The sequence below is a fragment of the Sardina pilchardus genome, chromosome 1, assembly GCF_963854185.1.
Source record: "Sardina pilchardus chromosome 1, fSarPil1.1, whole genome shotgun sequence".
Lineage (NCBI taxonomy): Eukaryota > Metazoa > Chordata > Actinopteri > Clupeiformes > Clupeidae > Sardina > Sardina pilchardus.
Window position 1 is genome coordinate 9,701,557 of NC_084994.1, and position 20,610 is coordinate 9,722,166.

Consider the following 20,610-nt stretch of genomic DNA (forward strand, 5'->3'; position numbering starts at 1 on the left):
CCGTTTACACGTTTCTAGATATTTGAACAAACGCATACGTTTGTATGCGTTTGGGCCTTTTGTTTACACGTAAACAGAGTTTTAACCCCCTCAACGGATATTTTTCCAAACGCACTCCAAAGTGAAGATTTCTTAAAACGCTGCATTCTGTGGATCCAAACGATGACACGTTCGATTGTGTCGTGTGTCAATTCCATTTCATGTGTGTGCAGCATGCTACACACCAGTCTGTGATATGCGATTCATTTTTAAATATTTTGCATACTATTTCGTGCTCACCTCATGCAGATTCAAGCAGCGACTGCCTGTTGACTTAAGGCCTATTCGGACGGGATTAGTTTTATGGGGTGACATCAGGTCAGGCTCGGACTGGAAATCTGTACAGTCGGGCAAATGCCCGGTGGGCCGGTGCACATGTGGGCCGGTGGACTCCGAGATTCTTTTTTTTTTTTTTTTTTTTTATGGCAAAATGTTTAAGTTATTTATTTGCGGCCCGTCATGTATAAATTGCTGTAGCCTAACATCATTGCTATGTAGTCCGCTGACAATTACGGCGGGGTTGGTGCTTCTTTCATTCATAGGCTATCACTCATTGCAAACTTTGTCCGTTATCTAGTGGATTTCATTGAAAGTGAAAGCAGACGGGTTGATCTGCGTTCTGAAGAATGTTTGATGCAAGTGTTCGATGTGTGTGATGCACTAGGCTATTTGTTTCTTAGCAGAAGCCATGAAACGGTAAAGGTCAAATTATTTATTTAAAAATACATCATTTAGGAAGTTGTTTTTTTGTTGGCTTTGCTCGCGTTCGCGTCCAGTTTGACTTTGACTTTGACTGATTTTCCGATAATGACTGAAATCTCGTGATGCTGATAGCCTATATTGACTTTTATTTTCTGTGCGTGTAAACTATAGTGTAGGCTACTGTGCTTGAAACTGTGCCAGACTAGCCTAGGCCTACTGGTTTTCATCATTTTAACCACAAAGCCTGTCTACAGGTATACTAAATTGTTTAGCACCTTGTCATTTCGCGTTTGTCCAGCCGTTCACCTCCGTGCGCCCCATGTCATTCAAAACATATTTCGGGATAGTAGTAGTAGGCTACTATGCGAAAACGTATGATGATAGTAGGCTACTAAGAGATTAACACTTTGGCATGCTTGGCAAACATCAGTCTTGTACATAATATTGAGATAACGTTTTTAGTGGAAAAGTAGCCTATTTAAAGGCACAGTCTGCATTTTAATCCTATAGCTCTCCATCAGTGTGTGCGCAATTGTAAAACTATGATGCCTAGCCTACACAATCCTGGCATAGTAGCCTACAGTATAACAGGCCTACGATTTATTGTAGGAGGAGAGGTGTAGGACATGTTACTTTGGAAGGAGAGGGAGTGGTGCAATTTGATTTTCTATGGAACTTAAATAAATTAGTTTAGTTTATTTAGTTTATTTGAAGCAGGGACCATGTACAAAGTTCATTAGTTACATAGTAAAGAGAGGGGGGGGGCATATAAGTTAAGAATGATAAGATAAGAAATAAGAAAATAACACTCATACACACACACTCACTCACTCACTCATCACACTCGCTCACACACACACTTGCTCACACACACACCACTCACACACACACACACACTCACTCACACACTCACTCACACACTCACTCACTCGCACTCACTCACACCAGTACATTTTGTATAAATGCTATGATTAATGCTGGCAAGACTGATTGCTCAGAATCCATTTTTTCACTTCACGTGAGAATGTGTAGAAATCTGTAAAGCTTTTCAGATTACTAGGAAGAGCATTCCATGCTTTAACAGCTCTAAAAGAAAAGGCTGACTGCGCAAATGTGGTGTTCCGATTTGGCAGAATACAATCACCCCTGGTGATGGATCTTGTGGCTCTCCCTGTTCGTTCAGAACAGGTTTGAACAAATGTTCTCAGAGGTGGTGGAGCAGCATTATGAATTATTTTATGTATTAAGCGCATGTCAGAGAATAGAATGAGGTTATCAAAGCTAAGCATGTTATATTTGTCCAATATGGCACAATGATGGTACTGAGTTGATCTTCTGTCTAGAACTTTGAGAGCTTGACTGTGAAGTGATCTAATGGATTTCAAGGCAGTCTTGCCAGCCTGTGACCAGCTTGACATACAGTAATGTAAATGAGACATAATCATTGCATTTACATACATGTTAGCAGCATCAGCACTTAGTGAGTTACGGATGTGTCTAAAATTTGCTATGCTATACTTAACTGTGTGACCCAGCTTTTTAATGTGTTTTTTAAAAGTGAGTGTAGAGTCACTCCCAGGTATTTGAACTCATCAACATTTTTTAGTTTTTCACCATCCACGTATATATTTGGAATAGTGCTAAATTTGAATCTATTTCGAAAGAACATAGTGACAGTTTTATCAGTGTTTAGTGTGAGACAAGAATTGCTCAACCACTTTGAGACTTTAGTGAGTGTCTGTGTCAATTGTAAGGCGACCTTTTCCGGATCTTTGCCATGTGTAAACAGGACTGTATCATCAGCATACATCAATATCTCCACACCGTCACACACTGATGGGAGATCATTGATGTATGTGCTGAAGAGAAGTGGTCCCAAAATGGAACCTTGCGACAACCTATCAACAACCTTCAAGCAACCTCTTCAATCAGCATCAATATCAATAGGCCTATATGGTTCACTATAGGCTATTGTACAAGACTAGAGGACTGTAAGGGGGCAGGCTATATATTATCATCAAGTAGGCCTATACTAAATAATGTAGTCAAAATTAGAACTTTATGTTGGTTTAAGTTCAAACAAAACATGTCATGAACTGAGAAAATCCATGGTTCTACATCATTAGGCAAACTAGCTAACGTCCTATTAGGAGCTGCACAGCATGTTATGTTTTCATTCAGACTATGGTGGAATTGTTTTCAAATCAGGATGTGACGAAATATTACAGACATCTTTACAGAGGGTCGCGTTGGCACGGGATTAATTTTCCCTAAGGTAATTTCTCCGGACCGTTTTACGGAAGGTAAAAGTGTCTGTAAATGTCACCGACTAAAGGCCTATTCGGACGGGATTAGTTTTATGGGGGGACGTAGAGTAATGCAGGTTTATCATATGACCTCTGTAATATAAATGTCCAATTCGGACGGGACTAAACATCTCTGTTATTTTACCTGACATGGGAGGAGTAACTACGTTTACGTTCTGCCGTCACATCTTCATCGCCGTGCACGTGATACTTTGCGTCAGGTACGTGCGGCATTTTCAGATTTGAAAGACTACACAAGTTGGTTAAACTAGCAAACGTTAGCTTTATGTTATGCCGTAAGTAGTTTGAAATGGCTAACAATATCAAGCTAATAGGCAAACTAGCTAACGTCCTATTAGGAGCTGCACAGCATGTTATGTTTTCATTCAGACTATGGTGGAATTGTTTTCAAATCAGGATGTGACGAAATATTACAGACATCTTTACAGAGGGTCGCGTTCGCACGGGATTAATTTTACCTAAGGTAATTTCTCCGGACCGTTTTACGGAAGGTAAAAGTGTCTGTAAATGTCACCGACATACTCCGTTATGTTTACTGACATGGCGCGTCCGGACGGGACTACATTACCTGGTAATTATTACTTTACCTGATGTCACCCCATGAAACTAATCCCGTCCGAATAGACCTATACTCCGTTATGTTTACTGACATGGCGCGTCCGGACGGGACTACATTACCTGGTAATTATTACTTTACCTGATGTCACCCCATAAAACTAATCCCGTCCGAATAGGCCTTTACTAAGGTAATATTACCGGACCGTTTTACGGAAGGTAAAAAGTGTCTGTAAATAGGCCTATTCGGACGGGATTAGTTTTATGGGGGGACGTAGAGTAATGCAGGTTTATCATATGACCTCTGTAATATAAATGTCCAATTCGGACGGGACTAGACATCTCTGTCATTTTACCTGACATGGGAGGAGTAACTACGTTTACGTTCTGCCGTCACATCTTCGTCGCCGTGCACGTGATACTTTGCGTCAGGTACGTGCGGCATTTTCAGATTTGAAAGACTACACAAATTGGTTAAACTAGCAAACGTTAGCTTTATATTATGCCATAAGTAGTTTGAAATGGCTAACAATATCAAGTTATTGGGCAAACTAGCTAACGCCCTATTAGAAACTGCACAGCATGTTATGTTTTCATTCAGACTATGGTGGAATTGTTTTCAAATCAGGATGTGACGAAATATTACAGACATCTTTACAGAGGGTCGCGTTCGCACGGGATTAATATTACCTAAGGTAATTTCTCCGGACCGTTTTACGGAAGGTAAAAGTGTCTGTAAATGTCACCGACATACTCCGTTATGTTTACTGACATGGCGCGTGCGGACGGGACTACATTACCTGGTAATTATTACTTTACCTGATGTCACCCCATAAAACTAATCCCGTCCGAATAGGCCTAATGTCACCGGCAGTGCTTAATTTGTAAAGTGGGAGGTGCCGGAACGCAGAGGATGGGTGGATCCGGCGACTCAAAAATAAATAAATGAATAAATGAATAAATTAATAAATAAATAAAGGGTCGGCGGGACGACGACGCACAATGATTCTGTATGTACAATTAAATTAGTTACCGAGTGCGGAGACAGAGTGCAGATTCGCATGTTTAAGGCTTTATTTTGCCAACACTGCAAGACAGCAAGCTAGCCAAGGTTATTTTAACCACAACGGACAACGCTCAGAGTAAAAGGATGAACTCCAAACAAGCACACAATACTCACTCAAAGTTCGCCCGTTAACTCTCCAAACACACGTTAACGCAACACAATGAATCAATAATTAGGCTAACAAATAAAACAAAGACTACAATATATTGAGAGTACCAGCAGAGAATAATTAAGACTTCATTTTACTTACACATATCTTATTTGTCCAAAACAGCCCATACAGCAGGGCTATTCAACTTCAGTACCAAGAGGGCCGGATGGAAAAATCACTGGGTTTTCAAGGGCCGCATAAAATAAGACGCCGCAAAATAATTGTATCCAACAATATTTGATAAAATCAGAGTAACATTCAGTTCAAATCAATTGAATTTTATACACTGGCATAGAAACTAAGAACATAGCCTATTATCCATATCCATAAAAAAATCTTCTCAGACAGGTGATAGGCTGCGACACAAACTATAGAAGTATTTGAAAACACCCAGGCTAACCATAGTATTTCATACCTGATGTCTGATAGCTGCCATATCATGCATCAGTGGGAAAAATTGCAGTGTTGATTTAACTAGCCTACTTCAAGATAATTAGGCTCATAAGTGTTTCAAACACACACAGCCTACAGCGCCAATCTCTCAAATATACAAGCATTGAATTTAAAGAAAAAGTAATGCCAGCTCTGCCTCTGTTTATCTATTTCACGATTTCTTACCGCCAAAGATTCTAAACTTCGAGCCTGCGCAAATCACAAACAATAACATGCCCACGAGTTGAGTGAAGATGGCTCTGTCTAAAGAAACGTCTAATTGACAACGAGAATCGTTCATTTTACCCTCTGCAACAAGTACGAGACTTTCATGTTTATTGTGCAACGAATCCATCGCTGTAAAGAAGGAATATAAAGTCAAGAGGCAATTCTCTACAAACCACAGCTCCTTCACTAACTTTCCCGAGGGCTTGGAGGAACGGAGACCGGGTATGATTGTAACATTTTTGATTTGCGCACGCTCGAGGTTTAGAATCTTTGGCGGTAAGAAATCGTAATTTAATCAACATTTAATGATAACATTTAAAACTAGTTACACATTTGGAAATGTCAGTTTGTGTAGTGATGTGCTGTGAAGAATTAGTCTGGCCAATAGGGGCGGGCCGACAGTGCGCTACTCGCCAATCATATGATCTATGCACACCAGTCAAAGCGAGTTAATTCTCATGACGAGACACGCGGGCCACAGGAAATTTGAAGCGGGCCACATCTGGCCCGCGGGCCGCTAGTTGAATAGGCCTGCCATACAGTATCCATAGACACCTGCCTCTATTTCCTAACTCCTCAGATCCCGTGCAGATATGTCCTTTGGCAATCCATGATTTCACGTAGGGAATGGGATTGAATCGGGTATCTTAAGCAGTGGGCCGACTAGGCCAATAAAGAGTTGTGAGGAGATGGTAGAGGGGGAAAGAGATGCTCTATTTGCTGCGCAAATCAAGTTAATCTGCGAAAAACCCCGCTCACTCTGCACTTGAGATGGGGACAGTGTTGACCGCGTCCAAAAGGTCCGAAAGAACTTTTATTTAATGAATGAATGAATTATTGTTTGCTTTATTTCATTGTGATATGGTCATGGAGGTGGTGGATCTAATTTAATAGCTGCCGGATCCAATGTCGGAGGTACCGGATCTCAAATTAAGCCTTGAATAGCTGCCGGATCCAACGTCGGAGGTTCCGGATCTTGTTCCGGCTTGTTCCGGCTCAAATTAAGCACTGGTCACCGGTTACTTTACCTGATGTCACCCCATAAAACTAATCCTGTCCGAATAGGCCTTATGAATAGCTTATAAGGTAGGCTGTGTGTTTGCTATTCTGGCCGCTGTGTATGATTTAATTACAGTGTCTGAGAAGTAGCAACTAGCAAGTTATAAATTGATATGGTGCTGTAGGTTTTGTCTATGGGTTTGCTACTCGTCAGTTTTGCCATGACAGAGTATTAATGCTGTATGCATTGAAACGCTCTGCTACCATTCTGTTAACACTTTCATACAGTCCCCATCCCCTCGACCTTTTCAGTAACATGGCCCTATGTGCAGACTAACACTAGCTGGGACATGAACGCTATTAGCAACTGGATATACTCCTACCGCACTTAGCCTAGCCGACATCACGGCAGTAGCAATTATTAGGCTATTCCTTCATTAAAATGTAGTCTATGAATTAAATTATTACTGATTGGATGTAAGATTGCAGGATATACAAGGCATTCTGAGCCACCTGTTCACTTAAGCCTATGTGTGGAGACGTACCCTAATGTTTTTGTATGTTTTGTTGCCATTTTCACTCAAACCACAATACAGCTCTGATGTTTCTTAACCAGTCATGGGTGTGTTCATCTAACATCCAGCGCATACTTTCATTATTGACGTTGGTGTATGCTGGTGTTGAAATAAAGTTTTCATTTATTTTAGCCACGTTTCACTTCGTTTTTCAGCATAGCCTTCCGTAGATTTTAAATTTACCCCAGAAAGTCTCTTGGATATGCGATTGAACTTTGACTGGGATGCTGTTGGCCTTGCATGCTATGTCGATTTGACAGCCCACCCGACCGTGAAGTGTTAGTGGCAGACTTTTGTACGTTTCAATATATGTTTGCCATAACACGATATAACCTAACTGACCGTTCATCTCCATCTGTTGTAGTTCTATCATACTGTGTCGTCCATTCTAGAACATTGTCAATTTGGCCAAACTGATTAACTAATACACTGGTAAACTAACGTCTTTCCTCACCTGCCATGAACTGAGAGGGGGTAGGGCAAGGCACGCAGACATGTAGATGTAGCCTAGAAGTAGACGTCTTTCTGTAAACATTCGTATTTGGAATAGTTTGCATTCTAGTGTGTATGGATATATGTTTTAATCGAATGCCGTGTAAACACGATTATTAAAACAAACGCATAACAAAATATCGTTTTTTTTTTTATTCTAGATATGTGTAAACAAGGCCTAAGTCTCTATGGTACCTCTTCATTCTAATTCTAAGTCTCTATGTTAACTCTTCCAGGTGTATCTGAACACCCACAAGTCAGGCAACAGAAGATCCACGGACAGAATGATGAACTCCACCTGCAACTCAGAGGAAGACTGCACCACTGCACAGTCTGCAGGAAGAGCTTCACAGCCCTGACAGAACTCGAGAAACACCAGCAAACACACTCCGTCATGGTGAATCAAAAGAGGTCCCGAAAAAAGCCACGTAGATATTCTCAGTGTGAAAAAGCCTCCTCAGTAGTTAAGCACCACATGGTTATACACACTGGAGAGAAGCCTCATGAATGTACTCAGTGTGGAAAAGGTTTTTCACACAGGTCGAGCCTTTCACGCCACAGGCTTGTACACAAAGGAGAAAACTCTCGTAAAAGCCACACGCTAGTACACACTGGAGAGAGGCCTCATGAATGTGTCCAGTGTGGAAAAGCATTTAGAACGTCCCAAGATCTTCAATGCCACATGCTGACACATAACGATGAGAAGCCTCATATATGTGACCAGTGTGGAAAATCATTTTCAAAAAGTTCAAATCGTAAGCGCCACATGTTAGTACACACTGGAGAGAAGCCTCATGAATGTGTCCAGTGTGGAAAATCATTTACACTGCCCCAAAGTCTTCAGCGCCACATGCTTACACATACTGGAGAGAAACCTCATAAATGTGTCCAGTGTGGGAAATTATTTTCAGTCATTGCAACTCTTAAAGACCACATGCTAATTCACGCTGGAGAGAAGCCTCATAAATGTGCCCAGTGTGGAAAATGTTTTTCACACAGCTCAAGCCTTTCACGCCACATGCTTGTACACAAAGGAGAGAAGTCTCGTAAAAGCCACACGCTAGTACACACTGGAGAGAAGCCTCATAAATGTGTCCAGTGTGGAAAAGCATTTAGAATGTCCCAAAGTCTTCAGTGCCACATCCTTACACATACAGGAGAGAAGCCCCATAAATGTGACCAGTGTGGAAAATCATTTTCAAAAAGTTCAAATCATAAGCGCCACATGTTAGTTCACACTGGAGAGAAGCCTCATGAATGTGTCCAGTGTGGAAAATCATTTAGACTGCCCCAAAGTCTTCAGCGCCACATGCTTACACATACTGGAGAGAAACCTCATAAATGTGTCCAGTGTGGGAAATTATTTTCAGTCATTGCAAGTCTTAAAGACCACATGCTAATTCACACTGGAGAGAAGCCTCATGAATGTGTCCAGTGTGGAAAATCATTTAGAACGTCCCAAAGTCTTCAGCGCCACATGCTTACACATAATGGTGAGAAGCCCCATAAATGTGCCCAGTGTGGAAAAGGTTTTTCACAAAGCTCAACTCTTAAAGCCCACATGCGAATTCACACTGGAGAGAAGCCTCATATATGTGTCCAGTGTGGAAAATCTTTTTCATTTAGTTCAAATCTTAAAGCCCACATGCGAATTCACACTGGAGAGAAGCCTCATAAATGTATCCAGTGTGGAAAAGGTTTTACAAAAAGGTCAACTCTTAAAGCCCACATGCAAATTCACACTGGAGAGAAGCCTCATAAATTTGCCCAGTGTGGAAAAGGTTTTTCACAAAGCTCAACTCTTTATGGCCACATGTTAGTACACACTGGAGAGAAGTCTCATAAATGTGTCCAGTGTGGAAAAGCATTTAGAACATCCAAAGATCTTCAACGCCACATGCTATCATATACCGGAGAGAAGCCTCATAAATGTCTCCAGTGTGGAAAAGCTTTTCCATTTATTTCAACTCTAAGACTCCACATGCTTACACATACTGGAGAGAAGACTCACAAATGTGCCCAGTGTGGAAAAGCCTTTATAAGAATCTCAAACCTTAGACGGCACACACATACACATACTGGAGAAAAGCCTTATGAATGTGCCCAGTGTGGAAAAGCTTTTACACAAATGTCATCTCTTAAAGCCCACATGCAAATTCACACTGGAGAGAAGCCTCATAAATGTGCTCAGTGTGGAAAATCATTTTCAAAAAGTTCAAATCTTAAAATCCACATGTTGGTACACACTGGAGAGAAGCCTCATAAATGTGCTCAGTGTGGAAAATCATTTTCAAAAAGTTCAAATCTTCAAATCCACATGTTGGTACACACTGGAGAGAAGTCTCATATATGTGTCCAGTGTGGAAAATCATTTTCAAAAAGTTCAAATCTTAAAGTCCACATGTTAGTACACACTGGAGAGAAGTCTCATAAATGTGTCCAGTGTGGAAAAGCTTTTCCATTTATTTCAACTCTAAGACTCCACATGCTTACACATACTGGAGAGAAGACTCACAAATGTGCCCAGTGTGGAAAAGCCTTTATACGCATCTCAGACCTTAGACGGCACACACATACACATACTGGAGAAAAGCCTTATGAATGTGCCCAGTGTGGAAAAGGTTTTTCACAAAGCTCAACTCTTAAAGCCCACATGCGAATTCACACTGGAGAGAAGCCTCATAAATGTGCCCAGTGTGGAAAATCATTTTCAAAAAGTTCAACTCTTTATGCCCACATGTTGGTCCACACTGGAGAGAAGTCTCATATATGTGTCCAGTGTGGAAAATCATTTTCAAAAAGTTCAACTCTTAAAGTCCACATGTTAGTACACACTGGAGAGAAGCCTCATAAATGTGTCCAGTGTGGAAAAGGTTTTTCACAAAGCTCAACTATTAAAGCCCACATGTTAATACACACTGGAGAGAAGCCTCATAAATGTGCCCAGTGTGGAAAAGCTTTTTCAAAAAGTTCAAATTTTAAAGTCCACATGTTAGTACACACTGGAGAGAAGCCTCATAAATGTATCCAGTGTGGAAAAGGTTTTGCACAGCGCTCAACTCTTAAAGCCCACCTGCAAATTCACACTGGAGAGAAGCCTCATAAATGTGCCCAGTGTGAAAAAGCATTTAGAACGTCCAAAGATCTTCAACGCCACATGCTTACACATAACAATGAGAAGCCTCATATATGTGCCCAGTGTGGAAAAGGTTTTGCACAGCGCTCAACTCTTAAAGCCCACCTGCAAATTCACACTGGAGAGAAGCCTCATAAGTGTGCCCAGTGTGAAAAAGCATTTAGAACGTCCAAAGATCTTCAACGCCACATACTTACACATAACGATGAGAAGCATAGTGGTTAGTCGTCTCGTCAGCCACATACATAAATAAATAGGCAAAAAATTGTATATGAAATGTGCAGTGTTAATTTTGGCGGCTATTTTAGATTTAGTCTTAGGGCGTATTCACACCAGGAAGGTCCGTTAGTTCAATTGCTTTGGTCCGGACCAAATTTTTTTGTTCTTTTTTTTTTCTTAGTGCGGTTTGCTTTCACACTGTGATTAATTGCAACCAGACCAGAATTTATAAACAAAAGCACATGTGCTAAGGTCGTTCAACCATTGGCCGGTAAACATGTAGGCGGGGTAAAGAATAAGGAAGCCAAAGTCAAAGTTGGCCCACGTAAATACTATGGAGACTTTGCGTACTGTACTCGTTATTATCCTAGAAATATAGTGTACAGTTACAGCTTTGCAGAAGTGCTCGAGCGTCAAGACCGTTTGATGCAACATGAGTATAACAATTTGTTCACGATATGAGAGTGTAGACTGTATACTGTCGAATAATGCGAAAACGTGAAATTCAACATTTTAACCCGTACGTCTGATTTCGGTTTGCAGAGTCACAAATATCTTATAAATATTTGCTGTGTAATCTTAGAAATAACAAATTAAAGTTTGACTAGATAGTAATGCATTACAATGCATGTTCAGGGCTTGCCATAAAGCTTCTTTTGTAAGTAAGTGAAAATGGTATTTTCTGGAACTTCAAAATGAACACACAATCCCAAAGCAGAACTAGGCTACTGAATCTGATCTTGATTCAGTTTGAGGAAAGCGCTTCTCTCTAAAATGACTCTTGCTCTATTTCGACGACCACGGCTGAGGTCACCTGTAATGCTAAAAACTCGCTCAGCAAATGCTGAAATGTAAACAGGGATGCCTGTTTGGGGGGAAATATCATGGGGGAAATATCATGCATTTTGAATGTCCAATAGCACATCACTAACATTTAAGTCAAGTCTAGTCTCATCAACGAAAACGAAACCTAAATGTTGCAGTTTTTATTATCAAAGATCTATTTTTAGCTCGTCAACGTCTCGTCTTAGTCATGGAGAAAAGGTTGTTAACGAAACATTTTCGGCATATTTTTCGTTAACGAAATTAACACTGGAAATGTGAATAGACTACCAGTAATAGAGATGTTGGAAGACTTGTTATTATGTTATTATAATGTGAATTGATTGATCGAGATGTTGGGAGGCTTGTTGTTATGTTATTATAATGTGAATAGATTGATCGAGATGTTGGGAGGCTTGTTATTATTTATTATACAACTGCTTGGTCAAATGTCCTATTGTGATGCACTATTTGGAACGTGCATTATTTTTCAATATGCGCACGGCTATGAAGTAGTTCCTTTTTTTTGGGCTTATCACACTTGAATATTAATTCGCCAATGTGAATGTAACGGTAAAAACAGCAACGTTGTATCTAAGACAGCGGCGATATAAACGAAAATGATAGTTGCAGTGGTATAAGCGGGATAATCAACTCCGCGCTCTGTGTTTATAGGAAAATAATACACGTTCGAAGTGGTAATAAGGTCCCGACGCCGCAGGTCGTTGATTATCCTTTACTTATAGCGTGAATAGACTGATCGAGATGTTGGGAGGCTTGTTTTCTCCCTTCTTTTATTTACTTTTATTTGTTATTACTGTTTGCTTTTGTTCTTGTAAAGCACATTCAATGACCCCTGTGTATGAAATGCGTTAAATAAATAAACTCAACTTGACTCCTCTGCTTGCTTCTCATTCGACACTCTACTCACTCCTTTCTCCTCTATTCTACACACACTCACTCCTTTCTCCTCTATTCTACACACACACTCCTTTCTCCTCTATTCTACACACTCACTCCTTTCTCCTCTATTCTACACACACTCACTCCTTTCTCCTCAATTCTGTTAGGAGGGAGAACTGTCAACACTGAAAATGAAAATGAAACCAATTTGATGCAGCAACTTGCCGTCGGAAGGTATAGGCTATGTGTTCTGTCGAAGGCTAAACAATAGACGAGAGCTAGTTAGCCAAACATCCCATGTAGGCTAACTTCGGAATTTTAACACAGCAATAATTTAGGCTACTTGCATACAGGCTTTACTTAAATCAGCAGTTTCTCCCTAAAGTAATGGCAAGCCAATAACTCTGCGCAGAGTCTGCACTAGCCTCCAATGTTTTTCCATCTGCGGAGGTGTTTTCTTGGGTGGCGAATTTACAAATCCAAGGCTACTACCAAAGATCCTTCATTACAGGCTTTACTTAAATCAGTAGTTGATGTCATGGGTGAGCCAATAACCTCGCCGCAGAGTTTACTCTACAATGTTTTTCCATACGCGGAGTTGTTTTCGCGGGTGGCGAATTTACGAATTCTACTAGCCCAGGGGTCGGCAACCCAAAATGTTCAAAGAGCCATTTTGGACCAACAAAACAAAAAATAAATCTGTCTGGAGCCGCAGAAAATGAAAAGCCTTATGTATACCTTATATGAAGGCAACACAGGCTGTAAGTGTATATTATCTATATTAGCCTATCAAAATGACTAAGTATGCTACAACTAGGCTACATAATGAGCTTTCATGATTAAATGTTTTTCCCTGCAGCGCATCTCGGAGAGAATGACACACCAAGGGACTACTCCGCTGTATATGGTGCTTGAAGTTCAACTTTGTGTAATCACCATCCGTGAAACGTTGTTTTCCACGTTTTAATATCTCTCAGGTTGCAACAAAATTTCTCCAGAAGTAGGGTACTGCAATCACACTTTTTCTCTCAGTCCCAACTGGGTAGTCGGCTGCAAATGTAGCCATGCCTTCCCTGAAAATGTCTTTCTAAATGTCTTTCTCTTTTTGTTGTTCGCCAACTTCTCATTACAAAGCAAACATGCAGGCAATCCTTCCGCAATGGCAATGAAAGCAAATGATTCGGTCCAGGCAATGAAGGCAATGAAGACGCTCCAGGGAGCCACCAGGATTGCGCTAAAGAGCCGCATGCGGCTCTGGAGCCGCAGGTTGCCGACCCCTGTACTAGCCTTTGGGCCATGCCAAAATTCACGGAACACCGCTTCTGATTGATTAAACTTCGCCGTCGTCGCCCGGCAGCAACATAGACATTTCTCCTCGATTCTGTCAGGAGGGAGAACTGTCAACACTGAAAATGAAATGGATTTCTTTTGTCTCTCAAGCTAAATCTGTGGAAATTTCAACATTCTTGTTCCTGTTGCTGCCTCTGTTGTTCCAGACTACAAAACTGCTGAAATGACTAAACGAGGTGTGAAGCTGGGACCATGCAAGCACAGGGGGGAATTCTCCCATGCGCGTAAAGGTGCGTTACTGTACGTTCACACCGCTGCTGACTTGAGCTTCCAAAGATTCAGGAAGTCATTCATTTTCAATGGAAGCCGGCTTCTCTCAGCTGCAAGAAGCGGCAAATCCGTTGGCGTCGCGTTTTGGGCGTCCTGAGGGTCAAGCACAAAGTGGAAATTGGCTCTATTTTATGGTAATAAGCTATGACGCGGTTCAGCTGCAAACAACTGCGGCCAAAGCTTCCCACGGCGTCCTTGGCAGGGCATAAGTCGGCAGCGGTGTGTAAGCTACGAACAGTAAGGGTGCCTAAGTCCAAAAAATCCTGTTATAATCACCCACTTTGAAAACTCAACTCAAACTCCACAAACTCATTACTGTGCAGCTCGCTACTTGTATTCCTACTACTTTACGCTATTTTTAGAATTATGTTTTAAGGGTTTTTACCTGTTGGCAGGGATTAAAGTTTTCCGGCACCGTGCCGGAATTCCGGCGTGCGGCCATTGACTGCGTTAATTTTTTAAAATATTATTTATTTGTTAACGCTATTGAAAAACACGCAGCATTCGTTAAGCTGAATTTCCTTTCCCTGCTCTCCCTCTCTGTCACTCACGCGTCACGCACCCTTTAATACACACTCAGACACAGACACAGACTCCCCTTCGTGCACACCGCGTCTGTCTCCATAACGAGATCATCTCTGGAAGCGCGGTCGCACTAATGCACCTGACGCTGCGGGTGGAAGCATAAGTTCTTCCGCAAATTTTGTAGACTATGCGTGCAACTTTACCAAACCGTATGGAAGTAGGCTAATAATCTCCTTGGCCCGCTCTCGTGCGCACTCATACCCGCCCCTCGACGTGCACATTTAATCCAAATAAAATATTCACAATCGTGAACGCAATGGCGCACAGAAGACGACTAGCTGAATTATTGTTAAATACGGTTAGCATCATTAGTAGGCTAAGCTGCACACATCTGATTAAAACTCTGCATTCAAGTAGACTGACCATCTCAATACCAATGTTTTTCAACTCCAAGATTTAAAGGGCCTGTCCCTAGGAGAAAAAGTATGAGCTTACCTTGAAACTTAAACACACGTGGGGACCAGGGTGGGAATTTCGTCATTTTAGGGGCAAGGCCATTTGGCCTTCGCCTTCTTCTTTTTTTTACGGGCACCAAGGCCACATGATAGGGCACAAAGGCCACTGAGTAAAATTTGATGGTTTTACATTTCAGGGTTATCTCGACACAAATACATAGACCCGCTAGCCGCTGTAGGCTTTGAGAAACACTAACACAGCCTCAAACTTCTTTAAGTTGAGGCCCAATCATGGCAGACTTTGGGGTCATAAGGCCCATCTACAAATACCTCACCCCACCCCCCATCAAATCATCATTAGGATTATCATATCACAATTAGTATTATGCTATATTGTTAGACATGCACTTTCACTTCAAAGCAGTCAATGTTTGTGCCAAAATTGTTTACAAAAAGTTTGTGAAAACTATGCACATCAGGGGTGTGCTAAATGTAAGATAGGCTATATAATTACAATAGTTCATTCTTTTGCATGTTTGCATGAGATACTTCTGAAAACAACAGCAAATATGAGTACCATTGTTTTGGGATGTTTCCCTCATGGAAGCATCATAAGCCGTTTTCAGACAGGTTTCTGCACATTCTGTGATAATTACCTGCCACAAATCAAATACGGGACGATTCCGTATCATACTGAATGGTTGGCAACCCTAAGTCAGGGGCATAAAGGCCACTGTGGCCTTATGATGGGTTTTTTTTCAGGGGGCATCAAGGCCAAAGTGTAGGGCAACGGCGGCCATGGCCTCATGGCCTTGGTATAATTCCCACCCTGGTGGGGACACTGCACAGTCCAACCAGCTAGAGTATGATAAACTAGCCAACTATGCTACTTTGTTTACAATATTTTGAGGCTTCAATCAAACAGCTGAATTTAAGAGGTGGAGTTGTAATATGAATAGCAGGCTATAAGCTGCATTAAGTTTGCTGTTATGAATATCAGAAATGTCAGTATACAGAATGTATGAATAATTACACGTGTGTGTGTGCTTTACATCTTGTTAAAAAAATCATTAAATAAATAAATTCACATTATGTGAAAGCAAAGTGATAAAAAGTCAGACATGAGGCGACCACCACACAATTGCCTTCTAATCTGTGGGAAACACTGTTATTAGCCTACTCTTTAGAAAGAGAATCATTGTCTTTTTTGAATACCTTAACTTAAAGGGATAGTTCGGGTTTTAAGACACAAAGTTATATGGGTTCCCCGTCAGCAACGTTGTGCATCAGCACTGACTTACCCCGCAACAGCGTCCTGTGAGCCGAGATCCAGCCGGTTTTTGATGCTGAAGAAAGTAGTCCGGCAAGTTTCTGGGGTCACGAAAGTAAAGTGTTTTTCTTCTCAAAACCATATGCGTTCAAAAGAGTGATATGTTTGCACCACAAAAATGTTGTCCAGGAAAAATTCAAACCTCGTTATCACTTACTTATTTTTCGCGATTCCTATCACTGCGCGCTACTGACAGCTGGACAACGTTTTTGTGGTGCAAATATATCACTCTGTTGAACGCATATGGTTTTGAGAAGAAAAACACTTTACTTTCGTGACCCCAGAAACTTGCTGAAGAAAATAGTCCGGCATCAAAAACGATCAAAAACCGGCTGGATCTCGGCTCACAGGACGCTGTCGGGGGGTAAGTCAGTGCTGATGCACAACGTTGCTGACAGGGAACCCATATAACTTTGTGTCTTAAAACCCGAACTATCCCTTTAAATGGTTGCAACTAAATCTTATTCTTCAAATGCCTGCCTTCCAATTTCACATATCCTGACAACAGGACACCTTATGATTGTAGCCTAGGTCAATTGTAACCTGTCAAAGACAAAGATTAGCAGCAAAACTTGATATAAAAAGAAATCCTAAATGCTACATGTAGCATATTGTAGTGTGTTGGACTACTATTGCCACTTATTGGCCTTTCTTGGGGTCCAACATCACAAACAAGGCCTGTGTCGTGTGCAAACACTCCAAAAAGTAAACCGGTTTCCAATCGATCAACCAACATAGTGTCATATAGAGTCGCATGCACGAGTCTAAAAAAGTTCAGGCTCAGGATTTTTTTTTGCTTTAATCCCTGTGTTGGGAGTAAGAAGATGTGATATTTGTTAACACTCTTTCATTCTCGTACTCACTCACATTGACACTCTTGTTCTCTGGCATCAGAAACCCACCAGCGGTTACATACGTGAATGGAAGAGAGCGCCCTCTGCTGGCCAGTTTCTCTAAGCAAGGTGACTGTATCACAACAACAGGTCTACAGAGTGCAGAGTGTTCCTAATAACTACACAATGGGGTTCAGTCTTTTCTGATTTAATCAGTCTATGCCACACATGGCCCCGCTTCAGTCTAATTTTTCATTGCACATCTTTTTCAAGGCAAAAGAGTGCAATGTCAGAATTTGCTGCCTCATTAACAGAGAGGTCCTTTACAGAAAATGAGCACTTAATTTCTATTACTCCTGAACCACAGCAGCTGCAGGAAACATTGGTTCTGTGAAGGAAAGAAAGGCTGCCAGACAGGTAGTCCAAAGGGTTGGAATATAATCCGCGAATGCGTGAGAATTCTGAGGAAGACTTATATCAAAACATTACCCACGTGAGTGTGTCGCGTCAACGAATATACAGTGGCTATAGTAAGTATTCATACCCATGCTAAAGTTGACTAAAAAGAGGAATATAAAATCATCTTTTGAGAATTGATTGTAATGCCTTAATTCAAAAAATGAGTAAAAATCAAACCACTAAGGACACTAATTTTCTTTGTGATTGAAGAATGTATCGTAAATAGATAAATGTTCTTCGTTAAATACAGGGAGCATAAGTAATTGACCCCTATGTTAAATTCCCATAGGAGCAGGAGGATTTTTTATATGTTTTTATTTTTAAAGGCCAGCTATTTCATGGATCCAGGATATTATGCATCCTGATAAAGTTCCCTTGGCCTTTGGAATTAAAATAGCCCCACATCATCACATACCCTTCACCATAGCTAGAGATTGGCATGGTGCTTTTTCCAGTTAGCCTATTAGCCTGTTTGATGCTCATTGAGCTCAATGCAAATCAAACAGGCTAATAGGCTAACTGGAAAAAGCACCATGCCAGTCTCTAGCTATGGTGAAGGGTATGTGATGATGTGGGGCTATTTTTTACAATTGGGTGCATTTACATTTTCTTTGTAAAATGTCAATTACTGTACACTGTCCCTCTATAACAAATAAAGTTAATAAAAAAAATAAATTAAAGGAGTCCTAGAATTCAAAACCACATTCACCTTGTTCCTGTTGAATTTAGGCTGCGAGCAGTGTCCAAAGGACAACACCAAAGACTTTACCGCGTCCCCCGCCTGCTTTCGTATGCAAATTGGGAAATAGAAACAGCTGTGTTGAAATGCTCCAATCTGAACAGAGCTCAGATAACACGTAATAGGCGCCCATCCCCCTTTAGATACACCCCCTCTCATTTGCATACCTTCGATTAATAATTCTTGTTAAACTGCTCTTACGATGCTAGTATCTAGATATGTGGTCTATGGCAGAGACGTTGTAATGCTAGCGTTATTACAGCTAACTTTGGAGAGTTACTATACTAAGAAATGTACTGATAAAACTTACCAATCTAACACATTCATTCTGTTGGGGAATCTGCTGCACTTCATCTTCGTCAGAACCTTCTTCTGACTCGGTTTATACATGTACGGCTGTATTCCTTATTTAAATCCATTGTTGATAGCTTTATCAAAGACTTTGGCGTTATTTACCAGCAGTAAAATGTAGTTTCACTTTGCTCTAGCTTCAGACCGGTGGATTGAGCCAATCAACTTTCAGGACATATCGGCCAATAGACCAATCAGCGCGCATCTCATTTGAATATTCATGAACTTGCTGAGTGGGCGGGAAAAACAAACTGTTTCATTGCAAGGCTTATTTATGACCTTGTATTAGGCGATCTAGCAGTGCTCCTGGGGCGTTTTCAGCCCCACAAATTTACATATGACATTATTTAGGCTCAAAGATCAATTTGTAATGGTCAAAAAATGCGTTCTATGACTCCTTTAAAAAAATCTCCCGTAGAGGGGGCTCTAGCACACTGCAGAGTCTGTGTCACCACACCGAGCAAGGAGTGCCTCCCTTTCAGTGGCCAGACCCAAAGATTGAACAGAGATGGATCCGGATGCCACAACTGCCCCCCTGCCGGGGATAGTAGATCCTTCCTCAGAGGGATTTCCCATGGCTACCCTGACAGGAGATTGTGAATCTCGGCAAACCAAGGCGCTTGGTGGCAGCGTGGTGCTACCAGCAAAACCTCCAAGTTCTCTCTCCTTGTCTTCTCCAGCACTGCTGGGATGAGGGAGGTTGGAGGGAGTGAAGGCGTAAAGGAGGCCCTGGGGCCACACGTGCGCCAGTGCATCCACCCCCAATGGAGCGGCGTTTCCGCTTAAGGAGAACCACAGAGGGCAGTGGGCCGACTCCTTTGAGGCGAAAAGATCTACGCGTGCCTTCCCAAAACGAACCCAAATCAGGTGCACTGTGTCTGGATGCAGCCTCCATTCTCTCGACAACAGGTCCGCCGCAGAGTTCAACGAACCCAGGAGGTGTACCGCTCTGATGGAGGAGAGATGTTTGTCTACCCAAAGGAGGAGTGTCTGAGCCACACTGTGTAGCGCTGAAGATTTCAGTCCCCCCTGGTGATTTATGTAAGCTATGGCTGACATGTTGTCTGTCCGCACTAGTACATGTTTGTTCTGTAGTGCCGGCAGGAAGTGGCAGAGAGATACTGTAGGTAGATAGTCCTTAAATAGGCCTACGGTTTAGTTTATTTCAAAGTAGGCCTACAAATGCACACTGCACTTCAGTTGATGCAGCCTATTGCTGAAACAGGTAAAGTTTTTTTAAAAAAAGATGAAAACAAAATCTTACAAAATCTTGTTGGTTTTTTTTGCAGCTCCCGACTATTCTTTTTGTCAGAAGAAGGGGGAAATGGCTTTTTTGATAATAAAGGTTGCAGACCCCTGTCGTAGGGTTAGAGGGGCTTTTATTTTGAAAACAATACTAACTTTTAGCCGCCTTTGCTTACACATATCCGGTATTTCGGTACATTCTAGTTTCGCTACAATCACGGTAGGCTACTCAAAACGCGAGCAGGACATTTCATGGTCTACCACAGGCAAGGCGAACGTCCATAGATGTTGGTTCAAGACATGTTGCGGAGACTAACACCAATTTGATGCAGCAACTTGCCGTCGGAAGGTAGGCTATGTGTTCTGTCGTAGGCCAAACAATAGACGAGAGCTAGTTAGACAAACAT

General features: G+C 41.5%; 1 protein-coding gene across 1 annotated transcript in view; it reads left to right on the forward strand.

The window, feature by feature from the left end:
- LOC134076299 (zinc finger protein 729-like) overlaps positions 1 to 20,610 on the forward strand; it is a 42,417-nt gene that overhangs the window by 16,087 nt on the left and 5,720 nt on the right. The window contains exons 3-5 of the mRNA XM_062531287.1: positions 7,803 to 10,926; positions 19,639 to 19,699; positions 19,868 to 19,962. Coding sequence (XP_062387271.1) covers positions 7,803 to 10,926; positions 19,639 to 19,699; positions 19,868 to 19,962 — 3,280 coding nt within the window. The remainder of the gene's footprint in view (positions 1 to 7,802; positions 10,927 to 19,638; positions 19,700 to 19,867; positions 19,963 to 20,610) is intronic.